This window comes from Sminthopsis crassicaudata, chromosome 6, assembly GCF_048593235.1.
Source record: "Sminthopsis crassicaudata isolate SCR6 chromosome 6, ASM4859323v1, whole genome shotgun sequence".
NCBI lineage: Eukaryota > Metazoa > Chordata > Mammalia > Dasyuromorphia > Dasyuridae > Sminthopsis > Sminthopsis crassicaudata.
The window spans coordinates 253,252,001-253,276,142 of record NC_133622.1 but is presented as its reverse complement, the minus strand read 5'-3'; the positions used below and the strand labels follow the sequence as shown (position 1 = coordinate 253,276,142).

Sequence of the window (24,142 nt, the reverse complement as noted above, 5' to 3'; positions counted from 1 at the left end):
CTCTCCATCTCTGGGAAACTTGTGATTGGGAGGGAGAGAGGGGAGCTGATGGGAAATGGGAGTGACCTTAACCCATTAAGAATTTGTTTTCTTAAATTATTTAGGATAATAACAAAAAAGGCAATACTGGTTCTATACTTGGGGGGAAAAGGAAACAGGGCAAGGGTTAATGAGCTCCGCCGTGGCCCCTTCCCGTGCCGTCCCCGAGCAGCGGCGCTAGTCCCGGTTGCAGATTGTGACACTGGTCCGGCCTCGGCCCGTGGGAGCCACAGACGGCCCAGGCTCCTTCTAGGTTGGAGCTAATCAGTGACCCCCAGAAGACGAGTCCTCCAGAGACCAGGGTGGGAGGGGCATACGTGGCACTCGATTACGTTATTAATACTATTTTATTAACTGTTCAAAAGCCTGTTTAAAAGGTGCAGGCTAAGTGGCAGCGAAATGTTGCCGGCCCTGGCGTGTTCTTTGGGAGGGGCGTCGGGAGAGGGAAGAAGCCGGCTCCAGCGCCCACCATGTTCCTGAAAGGAGGGGGACCTCCCAGATGAGCCCAGAGCCGCTCAGCCAGAGTTCAGTGCCAGCACAGGCTTCCCCCGTCAGGATGGGCCCGAGATGGAGCTGGACCCCGGGCCCTCCTGGTGCCGGCAGCTCGCTAGCAACCCAAGGGAAGGTTCTAGAACCCAAAGCATTGGCAGGAATAGAAATGGGGGCTCCTGGATCCTCCACAGATGCCCCTCCCCCCAAGCCAAATCCGTGAAGTGCTGTACAGAGATTTTATTTATTTCATTCCTTTCCCTTGAGGCATTTTCTCCTCCTCCAGCTCCCACCAAGCAGTGAGGATGATGCCCAGAAACCCGAAGGTGCCAAAGGCTGCCTGGCTGCTGTGGCGCACAGGCACAAACATGCAAACACACACACTCTCACACACGCACACACACACATGTGCATACACCCCCCCCCCAAGTCTGGCTGCGCCCTGTCACCCCTCCCCCCCCGAGTCTCAGGGCCAGCACCCTCTGCCCAGAAGCCCAGGCTGGGCTCCCAGGTCCTTATCTCCAAAGCGGGGGTGCTGGGGGTGGGGAGGCGGCCCAAGGGGCGCCGTGTCTCACTTGTCCTTTTCCTTCTTTTTGCTTTTCCTCTGGCTACTCAGCTCCACGAGCTTCTGGTCCAGCCTCCTCTGGAGATGCACCCTCTTCACGGGGTCCGGCCCCTTGGCCTTCGTCCCACTGCCCGCATACAGAACCCCTTCTCTGCTGATCCTCTGGCGCGCCTGCGCTCGGGCCTTCTCACCACACCCGTGCACCTGGGGAGACACGGCCCTCATCCAGGCTGTGGGACTTTGCCATCCGGCCCTGCCCACCCAGAACCTGACCGTGCCCGCCGCCAGGCCCAAAGAAGCCTGGAAGTGCCCAGTGCAGAGGAAGGGGCTCTGCAGACACAGCTATGGGTCAAGGCCGAGGCCATGCACCCCCTTCCACCTCCCAAGAGCCCACACTGCTTTCCCTCCGCTGCCCTCCTGCCAGCCGCTCTCCCATCACCGCCGCCACCCGCCTGCTCAGGCCCCAGAACGGCCGAATGCCCTCGGAAGAAGTCTCCCTGCCGGCTCCTCTCCCATCTTGCCCAAGTCCTCGCACCGAGCATCAAAACTCCCGTTTCCTTGGGCCTCTCTCCCATTCCCCTCGGCAACACTTCCCAAACTTCTCCTTTGCCCTTGCCAGGCCCCCGAGGCCTCCTCACTCTTTGTGGGAGCTCCTCTCTGGCCCTCTCTCTGGACCCCCGCTGTCCTCCTGCCTGTGCCCCACCAAGGCAAACCCACCTGGTCCTAACCCCTCGCCCACCAAAGCCGGCCCCCCCCATGAGCAGCCCCACACCCCCCCATCTCTGCCCTGGCTCAGGCCACAATTCCTCAGCTCGTCCTGAATCTTGACCCTGGCATTGCCAAGTGACCCTATGACCCTCCGGCCCTTGGCAAGTCTGAAACGGGCCTCCGCGAGGTTGCCAACAGCGCCTTCCCCGCTGGGCCTTCCCCGCTGTGACCCTGCCTCCCTCCTCCTCCACCTCGGGAGCTTCGGACACAAACTGCTTCCTTCATTAGATCCCTTGCCAGGAACACAAGACTTAGCCCCTCACTCCTCCCTGTGCTTCAGACAGAGGGACGTTTCCTATCACAGAACTTCGGGGTACCCACAGAAGTTTAAAAGCTAGGTCGAGAAGTCGGCTGGGGAATGGGGGGCACCTCCATCTCTGCCCGGGGGGGTCCGTTTGAGGACCAAGCACAGTGCCCAAGCAGAGCAGATCCCCCACATCTGACACCGCCCCCTCCCCAGACACCAGCTGGATCCCGAGTGTCTAACAAATAGATGCAAACTTCCCCCAGGAAGTGGCAGCTCCCCAGGCGGAGGCGCCCCCTACCTCGGGGATGTGGTGGCGGAGGCAGAAGCGGTGGGCGCAGTGCGGGCACAGCTGGCCCAGGGTCACCACGCTGGCTCTGCACCCAGAGAACCCACAGGTGCTGTCGGCTTTGATGGCGGCGGAGATCAGGGCGTCAAAGTCTTCCTCTGCTGCGCCGTCTCCTCCCGTGGGGCCTGTGGAAAACACCAGACAGTCAGGTGGGAAAAGGGCCCAACACGACACGCTCCCTCGTGGGTTTCACGTCCGTGGGGTGACGAGTCCAGAAATGACAGCTGGGAGGTTCTCAGCTGTGTGGGTGCCAAAGGCCCGTCCTGCCAATGCCGCTCTGCAGCCCTCCTGTGGGCACAGAGGGCCGCTTCTGGCGGGCGCCATCAGGCCCCAGGCTTTGGGGAGGGACCCAGCCCCGCAGGCTCCAGGATGGCCTCCATGGCATCAACCTCAGCCACACAAACGTCACAGCTGTCTGTTGGCAATGCCACAGAGGGGCCGCAATCTGCACCGGAGGACTGAGTCCTCACGAGGACAAGGCCTCCCGTGGCCCCCCGCAGGCACAAGGGATGGTGGCCTTGAGCTCTGGGAGTCCCCGAGGCTTGCTTGGGCATTCAGGACCAGTTACTTTGACTAGAGCAGGAGGGGCCTGGGCAGAGGTGCCCGCCGAGGCAGGAAGCTCCAGGGAGCTGCTCAAGGTGAGCTGGGGGTAAAGGACGCCGCCTCCCGTTCCCCCCACCCCTCTCGTGAGGAAGCTGCCAAGGTCAATCCTGGCCGGCACCAGCGAAGCGCATCTGGGGCAGAGGTTGAGCTCCCCATCTCCTGCGGGGACTCTCGGGTCTCACCTTTCCTCCCCTTTCCCTTCTTCCTTCCCGACACCTTTGGCGCCCCGGAGCCGGCAGGTTCTTGGCGTTCTCTGGCCCTCTGACCAGGCCCAGCTGGCCCCGGCTCTTCTCTTTGTCTGTGTGGGGCCTTCTGACTCCGACTGTCCCTGGGGCTGCCAGGAGGGCCCTGCTCTCCTGGGGCAAGGCTCAGGCACCCAGGCTGAAGCGCCCGCCCCTCACTGTCCGTGCCAGCTGGAGGTGGCACTGTGGCGGCGGGGGCAGCAGCGGGAGTCGGGGCGGGGGGGGCAGCGGAGGGAGCAGCGGTGGGAGTCGGGGCAGGGACGGCAGCAGCAGGGACCGCCTTTTTGCGCACAGAGATGTACCTCCTCTTCCCTTCGCCGACGCTCTCATGCTTTAGCCCATGCTCCTCAGCCAGCTGGTGGACCAGCATCCTGTCGTGGGAATTCAGGGACGTGGGAAACTTGAGCAGGGTCTCGCTGCTCTCCAGAAAGTTCACGATCCTGGTTCTGAAGGAGTCCACGGCAGCCTCAGGGGCCCCAGGCTGACCCTCACCATTGACTCTGGGGCCCTCTGGCGCCTGGCCCGGGGTCCCGCTTCTGCCAGACTTGTGGGCCCCCTTGGCCTTCCGGCCTTCTGGGCGAGGTCGGGGGCCGGGCCGGGCAGGGTCTCCAGGCCTCCTGCCCGCCTGGCCACTCTGGGGGCCTTCGTGGCAGTAGTTGTCAGGGACGATATCGTCGAGGTACTCGAAGGCCGTGCGGACCTCGCCTCTCAGGGTGAAATAATCCACCAGCCTCTTCAGGAAGGCGTCGCTGCCGATTGTTCGAGAGTCACAGACGACAGCCACGTGGCGCCGGGCACGAGTGACCGCCACGTTGATCCTCCGGTCCTCCGCCAGAAAACCGACCTCACCTGAAAGAATCACAGCGGGGGGTGAGCGGCAGCTGGCACTGGCTCTCTGGAGTCAAGGGCTGGCTCTGGTGACCCCTCCTGCCCCCTGGGGGCAAGGCCACGATCTCCTCCCTTGGGCATCCCCAAGCCCTGGACCTGTCACTCGGGTTCGGCCCAAGGGGCCCACAATTCTCTAGCAGGGACCAGGCCCCTCCTCAGCACCTGCGGCCGTCATCCTGACCAGAAGGAGGGGGAAGGGGAAGGGTCACCCCCCCCCAATCTGTGCCAAGTGAGGGCTCGTCCACAGCAGGACGGTGCGTCCACAAGGGATGGTGGCCCCGCTCTGGGGGTCCCCGAGGCTTGCTCGGGCATTCAGGACCAGTCACTTTGACTAGAACCGAGTTGAGGGAACAAACTCCTGCTCTCCCCCCATCCCTGAGGCAGGTAGGGGGAGGACTTCCTAACTCATCCAATCACAACGTCTGGTTCGACATCCCTGGCACTGAACCACCTGGGGGCGCTCCCATTCCCAAGAGGAGCTTCTGGGGCTCAGCGCTCAAGGCTGGAGCTGGGAAAGGGCCGGCAGGCCCTCGCTCCGGGGGTCCCCGGCAGCCCAGAATGGGGTCCATGCAGTGAGACACTATCTGGGCTAGCCCAAGGCAGCTTGTAGGGGAGGGGGACAAAGCCTGTGAGGAGAGGCCTCCAGCCCAACACTAACGCAGCCTCTGCAAGGACTGTCACCAGCCCAGAAACATCCTCTGGGACTCGGGCCTGGGGCGGGGGCTGGGGAGCTACTCAACTCTCCTCCGCGGCCCCTCCTCACACTTGTGCCCAGAGGACGGCTGCAGGGCCTCCTGGGCCGGCACGAGACAGTTCCAAGCTCAGTTTTCCTCCTTCTCCTGTCCTGGGTCGGTCCCAGTGGTTCTGGTTCTCCAGTCCAGCCTCCCACCAGGGAGCACTGGCACACCTGGCCCTCCTACCTTTCCGGTTGGATCGCACAAAGGACAAGATGACCGCCTCCTTCTCTCTTCCCTGGAAGCCATCGACCGACTTGATCTCAAGCTCCGGATGCGTCGGAGAAAGCTGCTGCCTGAGCAGGTCCACCTGAGCGCGGGAGGGGCCCAGTGGGTGCCAGCAGCTCGTGGCCATGGCTGGGCCCCGGCGCTCTCGGCGGGATTCCCATAGGAGAGCCGGGCTCCAGCCGAGACCTCCAGGGTCTCACCATGCCACGGACCCACACCATGCCAAGCATCTCCCCCCTCCCCTCCCGGCCCACTCGCCCAGGAGGCCCCGGCACACATCTCACCTGCAGGTTGTAGGGGGTGATGACAGCCATGTCACCTACTCGGACACCAGCGTCCACCAAAGCCTGGACGTGCAAACTAACAAGGCGGACCTCACCTGGTGACAAACACAGGGAGCGTCGCCTGGGACATGACAGCAAGACCCCGGCTGTCTCATGAAAACGTCCCCCCAAAAGGAGGCGGACCACGCCTCCCCCCTCCTGGCGCCCTCTCCTGTCCGTGGTCATGGAGACGAGGACCGCCCCAGGGCCGCCTGTCTGCCAGCTCTCACTCTCAGCGCCCTTTCTCCAGCCATATGCATTCTGGGTTTAAATCCAACATGGCACTGTTTAGCTTGGAATTTTAAAAAGATTCTCGACCAGAGCTTTCGCCAAAGGTTTTCCTTTTCTTACACAGGGGCCCATGGAGGCAAGTGTGGCCGAGATCGCCTCACTAAGCACGGGGGACTCCCCTCGTCAGACACGCTCAGTGGCCAGTGGGCGGGAGGACAAGGCCACTAGAACCCAGGCTCCGGTCCCAGCTCTGCCACAGACTAGGGCCGCGGCCCGGGAGAAAGGCCCGGAGACCCTGTGCCTGCCCCACTAAGTGCAAAGGAAAGAACCCAGGCTGTGAAGGACTCGGCGACCAGACAACCCCAGAGGGCTCCTGCTGCACCGCGCGGTGCCGCCTCCGAGAGAGAACCAATGGCCAAACCAGGCAGGTCCCGCTAAGTCAGGTCCTTTCTGTCCTTTTTCTTAGGTAACGGCTCCTGTACGATCTATATCTAAGCGCTGACCGTCTCAGGGAGGAGGGAGGGACAGACCGGGAGTGCAAAACTTTAAGTAGAAATGTGACAAGAACGGGAAAAGAAAGGGCAAGCCCAGCCCCGGGGTTGGGATCCCTGATCCCCGTGCTCCGAGGCCCAGCCCCGGGGTTGGGATCCCTGATCCCCGTGCTCCGAGGCCCAGCCCCGGGGTTGGGATCCCTGATCCCCGTGCTCCGAGGTCCAGCCCCGGGGTTGGGATCCCTGATCCCCGTGCTCCGAGGCCCAGCCAGGACCCACGCTCTCCAGCCATGAATACCAGGACCCCAAGAAGGTGTGGGGGCGGGGGGAGACTGGAATGACCAAAGATCTCAGGAGGAAAAACCTTAATTCAAAAGCTTGAGCATAAGCGCTGACCGAGAGGGGCGCTCCTAAGCCCCAAAGGCCTCTGGCCTCTACAAGGGCCCCAAATGGCGATAAGCAGGCAAGGCCTTAGGAGGCACAGCCTGTGCTCTGGGAGGTGGGGGGCTGCAGGGGCAGAACACGGGGAGCACCGCCAGACCTTCCAGGGCGCTGGCCGGCTCTCCTGAGTTTGTTCATTTTTTCCCCTTTGCTTTAAGGGGGTTTGTGGGAGGCGGAGGGAGCGCAGATCCTGGGAGGGCACAGGACACAAAGACCAATCTTTAAAGGGCATTTTCACAAACTGCCTCAGGGAGGCCCAGACCTGGGTTCCCCCTGGACTGTTCGTCCTCATCCTCAAGCTCAAACAGGCCGCAGCCGGCAGTGTCGATGAGCAGCAGGGGGATGCTCGTCTCCTCGGTGGGCGCGACCCCCGGCAGATCCCTGCACGGCAGCAAGTTAATTAGGGTTAGTGCCCGGCAGAGCCACAACCAGGGCGCCCAACGCCGTTCGTCAGGGTCCCCGCGGCGGCGGGTCCTCAGCTTCAGAACAGGCCCCGACTGCTCGGCTGCTCCTTCCCTCGTTTTTAAAACCATTTTCTAATTACGTTTTCGTCTGCTTCAGACTGAGCTCGGGGGCCTTGCCACCACAGCCCGTGTGGGCCCCTTTGTCCTGACCCGCCCACGATGGGCACAAAGGCTGAAGGAGAGGAGAGGCCCAGTCTCCACCACACACCCTAGGCAGCCTCAGTTTCCCCACCTGTACAGGCACGTGAGATCTTTCTCAAGGGGCTGTTTTGAGGAAAATTATACCTAAAACATCCCCTCAGAACCAGAGTACCGAACAAAGCTCGCTGACCTGGCGCTGTCAGGCCTGAAGTGCTTCGGGCCATCTAAAAGCTCTCTGAAATGCTCCCTGGCCCGGGCCCCGAGGGGACAGCCCTCCGGCCCCACCACCGCCCCATGCCCCTGAGGGGACAGCCGTCCAGCCCCGGCCCCTGCCCCCAGACCCACTCACTTCAGAAGATGGCCGGCCACAGAGGGGTGGGCAGTGAGCTGTCCGTGGTACAGTTCGTCCGAGGCCCACTGCATGATGGCCTGGTGCATGCGGTACTGGACCGTCAGCATCCTCACCACCTTGTCCCCGTGCTTCCCGATCAGGCGCTCCATTAAGCTGAGGGCCAGACCCCCGCTGGCGGCCCTGCGTCAGAGAGGGAGCCGCGTGAGCTCGGCGCGGCACGCAAGGGACCTTCCCACACAAACCCCCGGCCTCGTGATTCCAACGAGCTATCCAATCACTAAAGCACCTACTGTGTGCAAAACGGGCTGTGATGGGCCAGGGAGGGGAAACACAAAACCTGGGCAAGAAGGAGGCCCCTCATCATAAAACTTACGCTCTCAGGGGGACACGATCAGTGCCTTAAAGAGACGTGAACAAAGCGCTCTGGCCACGTGAGGGAGAACGGGGCGTGGACAAGGGGACGCCCAGGACACCCCAGAACGTGCTCCCTCTAGCTGCCCTCACTTCTCATGATCTCCTCGAGGAGCCCCGGCTTCCTGGACGTGCCCAGAGGGCCAGTTCTAAGATAAGCCTCCCCTGTTAATGGCCCTGACAAAGCCCCTTCCCACCCCACCCCCAGGCTCCCCGACTCTCACAAGCACCCAAAGATCGCCCACCCCAGGCTCCTCCGGTCTTACTGGTGGGACACGATGGTGGGCGGCAGCTGCTGGTGGTCTCCGGCCAGGATGCACTTCTTGGCCTTCAGCAGGGGGATCCAACAGCTGGCCTCCAGGGCCTGGGCGCACTCGTCGATCACCACCACGTCAAAGTAGTCGTCGGGGAGCAGCTTCAGGGGGCCGTCAGGGGAGGCGCCTGGTTCAAAGGGGTCCCTCAGCCCGAGGACGCTCTGGAGTCCTTGGAGCCCGGCACGGCCCAGAGCGCAGCAGGCGCCTTAATCTGGGTGGAGGACCTGGAAGGTCCGTCTGGGCCTCTGTGGAGGGGCTGCCCCCACCCCATAACTGCCTTCCTCCCGCCCCCCAGGCCGAGGCGCCTCTCACCCGTGTTCGTGGCCAGGATGACGTCGGCCCAGGAGAGGCTGCCGAGCATGGCGGCTTCCTCCCTCTCCCTCAGCTCCTTCCTCAGCAGCTTCAGCTCGCTGCGGCCACAGCCCTTGTCCCTCTTGTCCAGGGTCTTCGTGCCCTTCACCTGTTAAAGGAACACGCAGATCTCAGCTTCACTCCCAGCGGTCTCGAACTCGCAGAGCCGCCCCTCCGCAGGGACAGATCGCCACCCAGCCACGGCTCCCCGAGGGCTCGCGGCCTCTTTCTCCATCGTGCAGAGACAGGATGAGGGGCCCACGTGTCTTTGACGGTGTCAGGAGGAAGCCCCCGGTGCCCAGCCCCCGCCATGAGTGCAGGAATTGCGGCAGAGGCGAAGGGTCCTTTTAGGCTCATGATGACCCGGGAGCCTCGGCCAACGAGCAGCTCTCGGATCCCCTGCACCCTGAGAGCTGGGAATCGAGTCCGGTCTGGCTGTGAGAGCCCCACGGGACAAGCGGCCTCGGCCTGAGACCTTGAGGTTCCCTCTGACCTCCATCTCTAGTCCCCGGGCGTTTGCCCTGGTCCCCCATCAGGCCACCCAGGCTCGGGCGCCGGCCCCCACAATTCCCTGCCACGTGACCCGTCAAGAGCTCGTGAGCCCATCGTGAGACCGAGGGCGCTGCCCTCCGCAGGGAATCCCGCCAGTCTGGCCCACGGGCCGGCTTCCCTCCGGAACCCCTTTATCCTGGGCCTTCCCAGACACTGGCGATTCTGCCGGACCGCTGGCGGGGGGCCAGAGCCCTCCGGAGAGAGCTGGGGTGATCCGGCCTGGGCCAGTGCCCCTGTGGTGACGGGAACGGGGGGAGGGAACCTCCGGCTTCCCTCAGAAAACATCAGTGCCCACCAGAAGCCTGCGAGGGGCCCGGTGTCGGCCTGTGGAGGTCACTGGCTTCTGATTCTGCCTCAGAGGCTTAGATGCCCCCTCACTTTGCCCACCTCCCAGGGCACCGTGAGGCGCAGAGCATCAGAGAAGGCCCCTCGTCTCCCCCGACCCTTCTCCTGAGGCTCCAGAAGGAAACCTCTGCCAGCCGGGGAGCCCCCGGCATCAGCACGTTACACTCAGAAGTCCTCAGACGCCCAGCCCGCCCTTCTCCTCTCTGGGACCCCCCACGGACCCGGTCAATGTCCTTGCGGATATCGGCCACGATCTGGGCCTGGTCGCTGCGGGCCAAGACGGCGTCGAGGCAGTGCTGCTGGATGGCGTCCAGGAGGCGCGCGGGGTGCCCGAGGCGGAGGACCTTCTGCTTCTGTGCGGCCAGCCGCTCCACCAGGTTGTCCACGGCGACGTTGGAAGGCGCGCAGCACAGGACCTGAAGCGACAGGCGTGAGCAGGCGCGGCCCCGCCCAGGGGGGCGGAGACAGGAGCCCCTCCCCCGGGGAGACTAGGGCCGGGCCACGCAGGGCTGACTCTGGGGGAACACGAGGCTCACGCTCCCCCCCGCCCCGCGGCTCACCTTCAGGCCCCGCCGCACAGCCTGCAGCACCACCTCCAGCACGGTCGTGGTCTTCCCGGTGCCGGGGGGGCCGTGGATGATGGCGAGCTCTTTCTGGGCCAGGGCGAAGGCCACGGCCTCTTTCTGCGACGCGTCCAGGGAGCTGTTGCAGAACATCAGCGTTTCTAGGGAAGAGCGGTGGGGCTTCGGTCCCGTCAGCCCCCCTCGTCCACGGCCCTGCTCCCGCTCCCCGCCCCCACAACGGCCAGGGGCCCTGCAGCCCGCCCGCGGGTCTCCTTGGGGAGGGGTCCCGGGCGTCCTTACGTGGGGGGGCGGGGCTGCTCGGCTCGGAAGCGCAGAGGAGGACGTCGACGAGGGGCGCGGCGGGGCCCGAGCGGAGCTGGTTCAGGGCCAGGAGAGCTCTGCCAACAGAGCGGAATGAGGAAGGTGGCGCAGGCCGGCCTGGCGGGAGGCCCCGCCCCCTCACCTCCGCCCCCTCCTCCCGCACCCTTTCCCTGGCACCAGAAGGAGCCGCACAGAACCCACACTGGCCAGAGCCTCCCTCCGACCCCTTCCACACCAAACTTGGCAAAAGGTGCCGCGGGAGGGAGGGGAGCAGGGACCCCGCGGCGTCACCGCTCCTCTCCAACGCCTCCCGTGGCTCCCCAGCACCCCCTCGTGCCCGTCTCCACTGCGCCCGGCGGCTCTGGGCCTCTCAGGGCCGCCCCTCCCCCCAGGACCCCCAGCCTCTGCAATAGGCTACGCCCCCACCCCTTTGCACGCCGCCCTCCCGAGAAGCCCCATCTCCTTCCAGAGTCTCCACGAGGGTCTCGGGGACCTCCCGGGCCACGGGCTGGGGTCGCACAGCAGGCGCCTCACGCTGGCGTCTGGGGGAAGGTCGAGGCAGAATCTGAAGCCGGAGCCCGGCTCCCCCTCCCAGTTACCCCGACCTGGAACAGCTCCTGGGGGGAGGGGGACACGGCCGGACTCCAACCCACCTCTCGGGGGCGCTCGCGGCCTTACTTTTTGAGTCTCTTGTAGGTGACGTCGTTGGCCAGCCGGAGCAGCCGGTAAAGACCGCCCGGGTCCAAGGCCGGCGGCCCCTCCTGGGCTTCGTCCAGGGCCACGGTCACAGCGCGCGCCGTGATGCGCGTCAGGACGCCCGAGGCGAGCGCGGGGGACTCCGGAGCGCTCTCGTACAGCCCCACGATGTCACCTGCGAGCAGTGGCTCTGTCAGATGGGAGGTGGGGAAGGGGCGGAGCCAAAGGGGCTGGGGGCGGAGCCAGACCTGCCGGAAGCCTGGCATCCAAGGCCGGGGCAAGTGACTCCCAGGCCGGGGCCTGCGTGAGCCCAAGGGGAGGAGGCCCTGAGTGGGGGCGTGCGGGGCGGGGAGCAGGGGCCAGTCCCCCGTCCACGCCGCTCACTCTGGGGGGCACCGCCCGAGCCCCCGGCACCTACCGGGCCCGAAGCTGTTGGAGGGCAGGACCCCCGCGGGGTCCCACGTCCGGGGCTCCAAGACGACGAGCAGGCGTCCATAGAGGCCCGTGCGCTGGCTCGCCACCTGCAGCTTCAGCAGGCACACGCCACGGCGCTGCAGCTCCTTGGGGGACACGCCCTCCTGCCAGGCCCTGGGACGGAGGGGGGGCTAACTGGGGGGGCTGGATGGGGATAAGCCCCCCCACAGGACCCCCACCCACCAGCAGCCGGGGGTCTCACGTCCCCAACACGGAGCCCGGGCCGGCGCACGGCCAGGTCTGGGGCTGCTCGACCATCCGCTCCACCGTTCAGCTTCGAGGGAGCGAGCTCGCGACCCCTCCTAGCACTGCGACCCTGGGGCCGCGACCTCTGCCCTCACTGAGCAAGCCGACCGAGGTCAGGGGCCAAGGCAAAGCAAGGACGAAGGGTCCCGGCCTGTCTACACCACGGGCTGCCCACTGGCCTGTCTACACTGGCTGTCACTCACCAGGCCGCTGGCCCTCGCTGTCTACACTGGCTGTCACTTAGCAGTGGCCCCCGCTGTCTACACCGGCTGTCACTCACCAGTGGCCCCCGCTGTCTACACCGGCTGTCACTCAGCAGTGGCCCTCGCTGTCTACACCGGCTGTCACTCAGCAGTGGCCCTCGCTGTCTACACCGGCTGTCACTCAGCAGTGGCCCCCGCTGTCTACGCCGGCTGTCACTCACCAGTGGCCCCCGCTGTCTACGCCGGTTGTCACTCACCAGTGACCCTTGCTGTCTACACCGGCTGTCACTCACCAGTGACCCTTGCTGTCTACGCCGGTTGTCACTCACCAGTGGCCCCCGCTGTCTACACCGGCTGTCACTCACCAGTGGCCCCCGCTGTCTACGCCGGTTGTCACGCACCAGTGGCCCCCGCTGTCTACACCGGCTGTCACTCACCAGTGGCCCCCGCTGTCTACGCCGGTTGTCACGCACCAGTGGCCCCCGCTGTCTACGCCGGCTGTCACTCACCAGTGACCCTTGCTGTCTACACCGGCTGTCACTCACCAGTGGCCCTTGCTGTCTACACCGGCTGTCACTCAGCAGTGGCCCCCGCTGTCTACGCCGGTTGTCACTCACCAGTGGCCCCCGCTGTCTACACCGGCTGTCACTCACCAGTGGCCCTTGCTGTCTACACCGGCTGTCACTCACCAGTGGCCCTCGCTGTCTACGCCGGCTGTCACTCACCAGTGGCCCCCGCTGTCTACACTGGCGGCCAGCAGCAGCAGCGCACAGGGCAGGGAGAGGCGCCTGGGTAAAGCTCCTCCTCCAGAACTATCCCCTGAGGGGGCGGGTCCCTTTTATCCCCAGCACAGAATGAGGCGCCTGAGGCTCCTTGGAGAGCCCTCATTAGGCGTCTGGCAAGAGCTCGCCACCAGGGGGCGCCTCAGCCCTGCCCGAGGAGAGCGCCTGGCCCAGTCACCTCACCGCCTGCCTCAGTTTCCCCCTCTGTCACGGACAGCCCTCCCCTCCCCCCACGTCCTCGGTGGTTCAGGCGGGGAGCGGCCCCTTCCAGCCCGGAAGTTTCCCCCGTTCCTGCGGGGAGGGGCGGCCCGGCCGGGGGTGGGACGGGGCTGAATGGGGGCCCGGGTGCTCCCGGAGCCTCGGTCTCCTCCTCTACATAACCCCCCGCAGAGGGCCCCCGGGGCCGCTACCTCTTCTCCTGCACCTCCGCCTCGCGCTCCTGCTCCAGCAGCTCCAGCTGGCGGCTCACAAAACTCTCCACAGACTCCATGACGCCGGCTCTGGCCTCAGCGCCGGAAGTCCCGCCCTACAGGAAGTTCCTGGCCGGAAGTTCCTCCCTCGCTCCTTACGCATTTCCGTTTCCAGGGCAGCCGGCGGAAGCGGAAGCGGGACCGGCATGGCGGCCGCAGCGGTTCGGGCCGCCCTCGGGGCCCCCGTGTGGCGCCGGCTCCTTCCCGCCGGCGGCGGCCTCCGCCTCCCCCCGATCCCCGGGGCAGCGACGGGGCTGGGGGCAACCCCTGGAGCGGGTGAGAAAAAGCTCAAGCTCCTCCCTCAATTCTTGACTACCTCAGCTTTCCCTTCACTTGTTCTAGGGCGCCCGCGTCCGGGCCGAGATCTCTGACCTCTTGACCTCAGGCGACCCCTCCTGCGCCTTCCTTTGGCCGGGCTTGCGGGCAGGCTCCCGGAGCCCCTGCCCTCGGGCGCCTGGGGAGGCCCCGCCCCCTCTCAGGAATCTTGAGAGATTGCTTTAATGCTGCGCCTACTGCATGCCGGGCCTTGCAGTCTGATGCGGAGGCCCCCTCCCCACTCCGTGCAGGGCGCTGCGCTTCCTCAGGGCCGGACGGAGCGCCAGCCCCCGGGTCTATACTTGGAGCTGAGGGGAAAGGAGGGCCCAGAGACCCCCGTGTAAGCGAGAGTCAGGATTCGAACTCGGGTCCTTTGCTGCCCTGCGCGGTGCCCGCTGGCGGCTGTCTAGATTTCTGGCGTGGGGGAGGGGCTGCCGTAGGAGGACTCCCTCATCTTGCAGACTGTGGAGGAGGGGCGCCTCCTGTTGGGGGCCGGGTCCTGGGGCACCTCCTCCCAGTTTGGGGTTCCATTGTAGGAGTGCTCCCCCCTTGATAGGAGGGGGGAGGGGAGCCTCGGGGTGTGGACTGCAGGGAGGGAGTGGGGGCGCGAACGAGCCGATGGGGTCTCTGGTAACCCCGTCTTTTGCCTTTGCCCGCAGCCCCCCTCTGGCCGGCTCTTCAGCGCCCCTGCTCCCAGAGCGCTCCGGAAAGGTAACGTGAGAGGGAGGGGCCCGGCCGGGTCTTTGGGGCCGTTAGTCAGAGCCGGGCGCAGGCCCCGCCTCCCGGCTGTGGGGGGCGCCCTCCTGTGCCCGCAGGTTCGGAGGCCTCCCTTTGGGGGAGGGGCGTGGTGCCGGCCTCGTTCCCCCTGCGAGCCCCAGGTTCAGTCCGCGGGGGAGGAGAAGATAACGGGGTCAGGCGCGGTCCCAGATGTCCTGGCCGGGCTAAGGCGGCAGCGGCTGAGGGCAGCGGGGTGGAGAGAGGGCAGGGCGGGTAAAAGAACCATCTGACCAGCGAGCTCCGAGTGAGGGGGGAGCGGAGCCTGGGGCAGCTACGGGGGGGGGGGGGGGGGCGCCCTGAGACAGCCCCCTTTGTCCAAGGGTCACCACGTGCACGGCGGGGCGGCTCGGGCTTCTCCCAGCACCAGCTCTCTCGGGGCCGGGTTTTTTAAAGTCCCGCCCAACCTGACAGCCTCCCTGTAGGAGGAGGAGCTTAACTGGAGGTTTACAGGACAGCGGAGAGTGGGGGCCACATCGAGGAGTCAGTGAGGAGGGGCTCAGGCCCCCCTCCCAGTGCAGAGGCCAGCCAGGGGGAGTCAGTGAGGAGGGGCTCAGGCCCCCCCCCCCCCCCAGACGGCCGGCCCTGACCTCACCGTCAGCCTTTGCACGTGCTGGAAAGGCCAGAACCGACCTCCGCCTCACCCAGCAAATGTCTCCCTCAGGATCCTCCCTGAAACGTCACTGACTTCCCCCCCGTGGCCCAAAATCACGCTGCCTGACCCCCAGGAAGAGGCCCGGCAGCACCAAGGTAAGCCTCGGCCTGGGACGCCCCCCCCCTCCCCTGGGGCTGGCGCCCGCTTCCCTCACACAGGACCGGGATCTGCGGGTGGGGAGGAGCGCCCCCTGGGCACAGGAAGAAGCCAGGCCTCCTTGGGCGGGGGCGGGGAGTCCACTTAAACTCTGCTCCTCCCGGGCCGCCCCGGCCTCCGCCTCTGGGGCCGTCACCGGGCCCGCGCCCTCGTTGGTTCGTTTTCAGAGGTCGTCCGGCGGGTGAACGGCCTGATCGCCGCCGGGCAGTACGGCCGGCTCTTCGCCGTGGTCCACTTCGCCAGCCGGCAGTGGAAGGTGACCGACGGGGACCTGATTCTGATCGAGAACACGCTGGCGGCCGAATGCGGGGAGAGGATCCGACTGGAGAAGGTGAGATTCGGGAGGCTCGGTCAGAGCCGGGGGGGGGGGGGCAGCAGGAGGGGGCACGGAGGCCGAGGCCTGTCCGACCCAGACGCCGGCACCAAGGCCCTCGGGGACGGAGCTCTCCGCCGTTGGGCTTTGGGCGGTGCCGCATCCGGGCCCCGCAGGACTGGGGGAGAACTTTCTTCCCTGCGTCTCCGTCGCTGCAGGGTCCCATCCAAACGTTGCCCCAGGCTTAGTCCCTGGGGCTTCTCCCAGACAAATACCCTCCGGATATCGGGGTTCAGTCACCACGGTGCCCCCTCGAGGGTTCTCTCCCAGGCTTTTCACGTCGTCCTCCCGTGGCCTCTCCCCATCCGGTTACCCTGCCCTGGGCACGGGAGCCCTCTCGTAACGGCCCATTTGAAATGGGCGCCCAGAACCGAACAGAAGCCTCCAGATGAGCCTCGTCCGTTTGCATCTATTTGGGTTCAGGCCAGTTTGTGGCCCAGCAGGGTCTGTTCTTGTCCAGACTGTCCATGCAGCTCAGCCAGATACCCCCTTGGTAACAAGGTTCCCTCCACAAGCCGCCCGCAGACCCCTGGGCTGTCTCACTAGAGACCTCCTTGGGCCTGGAAGGCCTGCGTTTGGAGGCTGCCCACTCCCTCCCCGCAGGCTTCTGACCCTGAGCAGGAGAGACCGTGTGGGAAACTCCCCCCAACCCAGATGCGCGGCCCCCTCCGGCACGACTGCCCGCTCTCTGGGTGGCTCCTCCGCCGTCGGGGCCCCTCAGGCCCGAGCAGGGGCCTGCCACGACCTTTGCTTCTTTCAGAGATCGATCTGCCACTTTCAGGACCCACAGCCGAAGTCCCTCTGGGCCTGGGGACGTGAATCAGAGACCGTGGGGGCGCTCCTCCTGGCCTGCTTATCTCAGCCCCCGTCAGTCATTTTTGTTCTCTCCTTTGTGACCCAAAGGTCATTTTCCTTGGCAGAAAAAAGAGAAGGGAAATTGGAATTCTGCGGAGACCGCCCGGGCCGGACTCGTCCCCTGCAGGCGGCTCAGCTGCTTTCCCCGGCTCACCGTCCTGGGGTGACCGAGCCCTGGGCTCGTCCCGGGCTTCCTTCGTTCCCAGCTTCGGCTCGTTGGGCTGCCGGCCTGCTCCTCCGTCTTCGCAGAAGCTTTTTAGAACCTAGTTTCCCTAGTAAAAGCGCAGTCCTTTTGTAGACAGCGCCCTCATTTGCCCAAGTGGGAAGTTCCCCTTCTGCCCCCCCTAGATTTCCCCTCATCTGAATTTTCTGTTTTTATCAAGCGCCTCCTCATCCCCCTCCCAGTCTCCCAGACTCACAGCTTGCTGTCTTCCCGGCCTCGTGGGCTCCACATCTCACACTCAAACCCCTCCCTGCGCCAGCTCTGGGTGCAGGCCCCCCTTGCCTCTGCCCCGGCCCATTGCAGGAGCTCCCCGGGGTCTGCCCACCTTGAGGCTCCTCGCCCTGCGCCTCTGGGGTCAACCCAGACTCCTCAAGCCCTTCACAGGCAACCTGAGGGCCCTCTGCTCTGGGCCGACAATGCTAGGAGCTGTACTGGTCCTCCTCACTTTCTAGTTCTCTCGGAGAAGTTGCTTTTCCTTCCCAGGAGGATTCTCCTTAGAGAGTTTTAGGCCAGAGCATCCTCCTCCCCTTTTCGATCATTTGAAATTGGCATGTCTGACCTCGGCCACTCCCCCGTGACCCCTGCCATGAGCCCCCCTGCAGTTCCACTGAATACTGATTTCTTCATTACTAAAACTACAGACTCTCCCCTTGATTGGTGGCCCCGTCAATTCAGAAGGGCCCAGCTGTGACGTGGATCCACGACCCTTCAGTGTTTGTCCAGGGGAGACCCCTAACACCCTAGAGGCCTTCCTTCCATCCCCCCCATCCTGCAAGGTACCAGGGCGGCGCTTTGACCACACGACCATCTCTTCCACCTGGCATACAGCTCCGATGGCGTACGTTTCACTTGTTCTTCAGAGGGTCTCCTTGGGCATGGGTTGCACTCCTTCTGTGTGTTATTCATCTTCAGTGTTTGGACGATAGCTCACGTGTAAGTCGAAGCTGTGTGATGATGGGAACCTTGTAAATACTGGTGCTTCCTAAGCTGAGCCTTGGCTTGCACGAGAATTAGCAACGTGGCAAAAAGTTTCCTGAAGCCAGTCCAGCCCCTTCTCCTTTTCACCCAGCTCATTGTCCAGTTGCCCAAAGAGATCTGGGAGGTGTCTAAACAGGTGCATGTTGAAACCTGGAGCTAGACAGGCTGCATTTACCAGGTCTTTCTGGGAAGGATAAATGGGCCAGAGTCCTGAGGGATCGCAGACGCTCGGCCAAGAATCACTGCAGCGATGCAGGAAGAAAGAAAGCAACTCCGCATAGGGAGGGGTTCTGCTGGGGAATCTGCATAAATCTCTGATAAAAGTCTCACTTCCAAGATGTTGATTCAAACACATGAGAATGATGGCTGTTCTCCTGTAAGAAGAATGGGCCAAGGATGCAAAGAAGCAATTCTCAGAAAGAAACCCAAGCAGTTGACAGCCATGTTTTTGAAAATGCTCCAGATCATCTGTCAGATTCACAAAAGTGCTAAAAAGAGAATGATGGCAGTCGTTGGAAAGGCTCAGGGAGACAGGCACACTCTTGCATTGGTGGTGGTACTGGGGATTGGTGACTTGAGTGGATAACAGACCTTCTGGAAAAGCCTCAGATTCTGGGCTTCCGTCTGCAAGAAGCCCTCTCTCTGACAAAGCCAGCGCCTTCCCTCTGATAGCGTCTCCTATGGCTTCTGGCTCAAGCTTGGTTTTCTCTAGCTGTTTGCACGTGGACTCCCCTTTTGAACTGGGAGCTCTTTGAGCACAGAGGCTATTTTTGCCTTTCTTTGTAATCCCTGGGCCTAGCAGTATTTGGCATATAGTAGGTGCCTAATAAGTGCTTGCAAATTTGATGAAACCCTGTGCCCTCGTGACCAGTGCTCCTGCGTATGTGAGCATCCGTGCCCACTTCTCCCCTTTGTCAGCATTCCTTGGTGCTCGCCACACTCCGCGTTTTGCCATGCTTTCCAAAGGGTATGTGCGCCATCCCGGGGGGCTTCTGTGAATTTTCAGGTTTGGGGAGGTCCTTCCTCTTGTCAGACACACTCTGTCCTCTACTTCTCCCCCTTTGCATTGAAGGCCTTCTGACTTGGTTGTTGAAAGGGAAAGATGCTCCTTTTAGAAGTCCTCCAGTCCTTTGACGAAGGCTTGAGTTGACCCAGAAGCTCTGGCTCCCCCATTGGGGGATCTCTGGTACGGCTTCTCTTGGGGCGTTTCTAGCTCCCAGAGGAGACCATGGCTCCGGCTTCTGTGCGTCACCTAGAAAGTGCAAAGGTCAGCCATATCACTGAGCCCAGAATGGGTGAGGATGCTTGTCGGGCCTCATGCCGCTGCCTGCACATGAAACGTTGCTGTTGGGGCACCTCTGTTGGGGAGCTGCGCACTGAGGGTGTTCTCTCGGACTTTTCCAGGTCTTGCTGGTTGGTGCCGAAGACTTCACCTTAATTGGAAAGCCGCTCCTCGGGTAATCTGCTTTTTATTTAATAACCGTGCAGGCGGATGTTGTTAGCTTAGGAGGCAGAGGGACAGGTTTGCCCGTCTGTCCTTACCTGTTGCTAGTCTGGGTTCAGCATTTCCTCTGTAGCCTGGAAGGGCCCTCCGGCCCATGTTACAGGTGAGAAAACAGGCTCAGAGCCAAGTCGGGAGCAGCCTGGGTTCCAGCTCTTGTATTTGTCTGTGTAAGCGCACTGCCCGGCCCCTAAGCGCAGTCCTGACCAGGCCATCTGTCAGAGGGAATCAGGCCAGCCCCCATGGGGAATCCGATGGGGTCGTCCTGCGTGTGAACGTAGCTTTCATCACCAATATTGCTGTTACTCAATTTAAGAAAGAATCTTCAGAGATAAATAGAACTCGCTTGCTTTACAGACTGGATCTCGTCCGCGTAGAAGCCACAGTTATTGAAAAGACCGAGTCATGGCCAAGGATTCACATGAAGTTTAAGAAAAGGAAAAATTACAAAAAAAAGAAAAGTAAGTTGGAAAAAATGGAACTTGTCGGTGAACTCGGCCCGGCTGCACTTGAGTTCTGAGTGTGGGCTCTGCCCTGGCTTCTCCACCCCCACCCAGGGCTCAGGGGCTGAGCCTTTAGGGATCCCCAAAAGATTGGGGGGAAACTCAAGGGCAGGCCCTGGAGGAATCAGATTTTAGGTCACCTTTGTTACTTTGTGATTACTGAACATGCACTACGTGCATGCTAGATTCTAGGGGGACAAAGATTAATCACTGATAGCCTGCTTCCTAAACTGCAAAGAAAGGTGAGACCTTGTCACTGGGTGAAAATTAGGGATGCACACTCCTAGGGTTCCATGGGGAGAAACATCTGGAGTGGGGGGAGGGCCTGGATTTCATGTCACATAGTTATCCGATAAGAGCATGGCCACCTGAGGGAGCTGCTCAGCAGCTTTTGTGTAGCTTCAAGTGCTTGAAAGACTTTCACAGGGAAAAGGAGAGGCTGCTTCTTTTGGCCCCAGAGGGCAGAACCAGCTGCACTAGGGGCTATGTCAGAGCCCCACTGTAGACCTTATAGAAGCCCCAGGGCTTGGATGCCGTCCCTGGTGTAGTGGGGAGTACAGAGGACCCTTCCGTTCTCCAACATGGCAGCCCTGAGTTGAGAAAGCAGTTCCTGACAGTTTGAACCTTGGCAGTGAGAGCTTAGAAGGGACTATAAGTTGGCCAAGTCACCACAGCATGTGCCCAGACCTGTGTCCCAGGCCTCCAGGTTCAGGGGGTGGCCCCTCTTCCCTCCAGGAGGTGGAATAAAGGCTTTAGGTCCCTTTCACAGCAGAGCAAGAAGTAAGAGAAGAGCATCCCTGAGCTGGTGTGCCCTTGGTAGTCTGACCCAGCCAGGTCATTCACTCTGCCAAGCCCTGGTCCCAATGGGGCACCTTGTGGTGCATCTGTGAGAGCAGGCCTGGGAACGCCAGCCAGGGCGGGGGATCTTACCGGCCTTCAGCCACACATGCCTTGTTTTCTGAGTCTTCAGTGCTTCAGCTCACCTCTACCCCAGAAAATAGGAGGTAACCGTGATCAGGTAGTGTCAGAAACATCTGGCAAAAGATTGACCTGCCCAATGGCTATGTGGTGCCATCTCCAGAGAAACTGAGGCAAGGGGTCAAGAAAAAGGAGGGTAGTTTTAGGACCACTCAGAAAAGATGATTCTTAATGAAAAGAGGTCAAGGAAACACCCGATCCATGACTGGTTTGTATTAAAGCAATCTTTCTTTATTCCAGGCCTTCCTGTAGCATCCTCAAGCACATTACCTAACGCAGGGCCCTAGCCATGTTTCCTGATAAACTCTACCCACCCTTATGTCACACCCTTCAGAGGTATCACTTGTTTCCTTGGGCTTGGATTTCAGGCCAGGGAGCAGCTGGGTGGTGCAGTGGATAGAGCACCAGCCCTGAAGTCAGGAGGACCTGAGTTCAAATGTGACCTCAGACACTTTACACTTCCTGTCTGTGATTCTGGGCATTTAACCCCAATGCCTCAGCCAAAAAAAAAAAAAAAAAAAATTAATAATTTCAGGCCAGTTTTGTGGCTGGCATTTTTTTCTGAAGTTCTGTTTTCTATCTTTTTCAGTTTTTATCAGACCACAGACCATCCTACGGATAAACACTGTAGAGATTGCTCCAAGTTTGTCCTGATTGTTTGGCCGATATTTGCCTAAGTATGAAAATAAACTTTGGGTTGTTTTTGTGTTTTTTTTAAAGAAGGATTCATTTGATTGCTTTTTAATATTAAGTTATTTGTTCATCGCTTTATAATTGATTTTATGTAATGAAAGTGTTCATAGAAAAGTAATTTAACATAACCAAGAAATGGTCCAGCTCAGTTAGGAGTAGGGATCCCTGAACTGTCCAGGGACTAACCTGAACAGTGAGCAACAAGATGGAGGACTAGACATATCCTCTGATATCTACAACTCCAAAATTCTCCCCCCAAAAAGCTTTTGTTTTTTATCCTGAACTTTTAAAAATATTTATCATCACTTACATGTGAAAATAATTGTTAACATTCATTTTCAAAACTTTTGAGTTCCAGATTCTCTCCCTCCCTCTTTCCACCTCCCCTTATTGAGAATGCAAGCAATTCAATACAAATTATACACTTGTAATCATGTTAAATGTTTCCATAATAGTCATTGTGAAAGAAAACACACCCTTTCCTTCCCCCCCCCAAAAAAAAACCCTCAAGAAAAATAAAGTTTGAAAAAGTATGCTTCAATCTACATTCAGACTCCCATCAGTTCTTTTTCTGGGTATGGATAATGTTTTTCATCATAAGTCCTTCAGCATTGTCTTAAATCGTCATGTTGCTGAGAATAGTTATTCACAGCTGATTGTTTTACAATATTGCTGTTACTTTGTATATAGGACATTTCTCCTTATGTCAACTCACCGAAATCTTTCCAGATTTTTCTGGGAGCATCCTGCTCGTTATTTTTTAAAGCTCAATAATTTTCTGTCATAATCACATACCACAATTTATTCATTCATTCCCCACTTGATGAACAACCCCTTAATTTCCAATTCTTTGCCTCAAAGAAAGAGCTTATATAAATATTTTTAGTACATATAGGTCCTTTTTTTTTTTTTTTTTTTTTTTAATTTCTTGGGATACAGACCTAATAATATTAGGTTAAAGGGTATCTGTGGTCAGAAAAGAAATTATGCACCAAAGATAAAACAGTTTCAGTTGTCTCTGTGGTCTCAGACAACCCAGAATCCAAAAGAAAGTGTAAAATAAAAATGATCTGATGTTCACTGAACCATCACTCAGCATCCATTTCTCACCTCCCACACTGTCAGGATTCACTAGCAGACCCAAAGACATAACAAATTCACAATAGCCACTCTGTCACCTGGTCTACCCCATCTCCACAATCCCAAGGGCATCAGTTCTGCTCTGAACTTTGAGAGATGGGCAGAAACCTAAGAACTGAGGGATGTGCAGCACTCCAACAAGCTAAGGGAAAGAGTACGGCTCCCAGCCAAGACCAAGCTGTCACTTGGGGGGAACCCTAGATTGGGGCACCATGAATTGCCCTTGTATGAGGTAGCTGAAGTGCTTTGAAATTCAACCCAAAAGGAAACCACCATCAGAGAGGAAGGAGTCAGAAAATGAATTGGGGAGGAGTGGTACAAGAGAAGATACTACCAAAGATCTCAGGAAGAAGGAAACTTAAGACTTAATAGAAGTAGACAAAAAACTGGGGAAAACAACCATGAGTTTGGCATCTGTGGACAAAGTGCAAAACAAGTGGAAGTCTTCCAACCTTGCTGATAGGACCTGTGAAATGTGAGGAAAACACGTAACCACAATACACCATTCCTGAGTGGTTCAAAGAGAAATGAGAATGATGACAGCAGAATTTATAATCTACACAACAGAAATAATGGGTGCAATAGAAAAACGAAAACTGGAATCTGCCATGTCGAGTGTCACCAGAGATCCGTGTGTTGGAATGCAAATCCGTGGACATGAGGGATGATCTAGAAGAGAAGCAAAAGAAAATGCTCACCGTGTAAATGAAACATACTAAGCTCAAGGTCAGGGTGGGTAAAGAACCTGAGCATCATCAAACTCCTAGAAGAATATGACAGGACAAAACTCCATAATGCCCCAAACTTGGAAACAGGAAATTAAATATTTGTAGAAAGAATTCACAGGCCACCTCCAGAAAAACAGCCCAATGCTGCAAACTCCAAGATGTATTGTGGTTCAATTTACCAATTCAATTCAGAATTAAGTCCTACAAATGATCTAAAGAAAAATTTCCAAATACAAAGGAAAGAAAATTCTAGCAATACAAGAAAATCTGCATTCCACCAGACAATGTAAGAGGGAATGGAATAATATGTTCCTGAGAACACTGGAGCTCAGGATGCTGTGGCCTCCAGGGCGAATCTGAACTTAACTATAAATGAAGAACAATCGTCATTCAGTAATAATGAGTCACTTGAAGTACTTTTAAAAAGAGAAGCAACTTGAGATCATTTACTTTTCAAACACCCCCAAAAAACAAATGCAGAAGTGAATAAAAGCTATAACAACAAATGGATGGCAGAGATCAGGAAGAGACTTTTTTCTGTATGTGCACAAGAAGATGGGGTGAAAAACAATCTGATAAAGCTAAGAGGCGAAACATCAGAGACAATGCTGTCTACAAGAGAATGGGGTTTTTTCATTGTTTTGTGGGACTATATTACACCATGAGAGAGAACATGAAGTGGGGGCCACAGCAGGGGGGAGATGGAAGCAGAAATAGGGGTGACAGGGATCAAATCAAAAACTAGCAATGAGGGGTTAAAAATACTTTTAACAGATGAGAAAGGAAAGGGAAGAAGTACATGAAATATGGTATACTACAGAAGTTATCAACAAAAATTAGGAGAGGGTAGAAATAGAGAAATTCCCTGAACTAGAGGCATAATGACTCTAGAAAGTTGCCCCTTTTAGGCTTGGAGTCATGTTCCCTAGAGACCATCAAGTAGTGGGTAG

General features: G+C 59.6%; 2 protein-coding genes across 2 annotated transcripts; one reads left to right on the top strand and one right to left on the bottom strand.

The window, feature by feature from the left end:
- Positions 1-753: 753 nt before the first annotated feature.
- Positions 754-13,383, bottom strand: IGHMBP2 (immunoglobulin mu DNA binding protein 2). Its single transcript, XM_074273708.1, has 15 exons — positions 13,261-13,383; positions 11,564-11,733; positions 11,128-11,320; positions 10,429-10,526; positions 10,126-10,289; positions 9,787-9,981; positions 8,630-8,777; positions 8,270-8,444; positions 7,590-7,772; positions 6,898-7,016; positions 5,434-5,528; positions 5,108-5,231; positions 3,240-4,148; positions 2,407-2,579; positions 754-1,297 (listed from the first exon to the last, which is right to left on the bottom strand). Exons 1-15 carry the CDS (start codon positions 13,338-13,340, stop codon positions 1,100-1,102), a joined length of 3,024 nt encoding a protein of 1,007 aa, XP_074129809.1. The 5' UTR covers positions 13,341-13,383; the 3' UTR covers positions 754-1,099.
- MRPL21 (mitochondrial ribosomal protein L21) lies at positions 13,261-21,867 on the top strand. The gene is made up of 7 exons (XM_074273709.1): positions 13,261-13,596; positions 14,295-14,346; positions 15,074-15,159; positions 15,388-15,551; positions 19,054-19,106; positions 19,508-19,611; positions 21,221-21,867. Exons 1-7 carry the CDS (start codon positions 13,467-13,469, stop codon positions 21,283-21,285), a joined length of 654 nt encoding a protein of 217 aa, XP_074129810.1. The 5' UTR covers positions 13,261-13,466; the 3' UTR covers positions 21,286-21,867.
- The last annotated feature ends 2,275 nt before the right edge of the window (positions 21,868-24,142 follow it).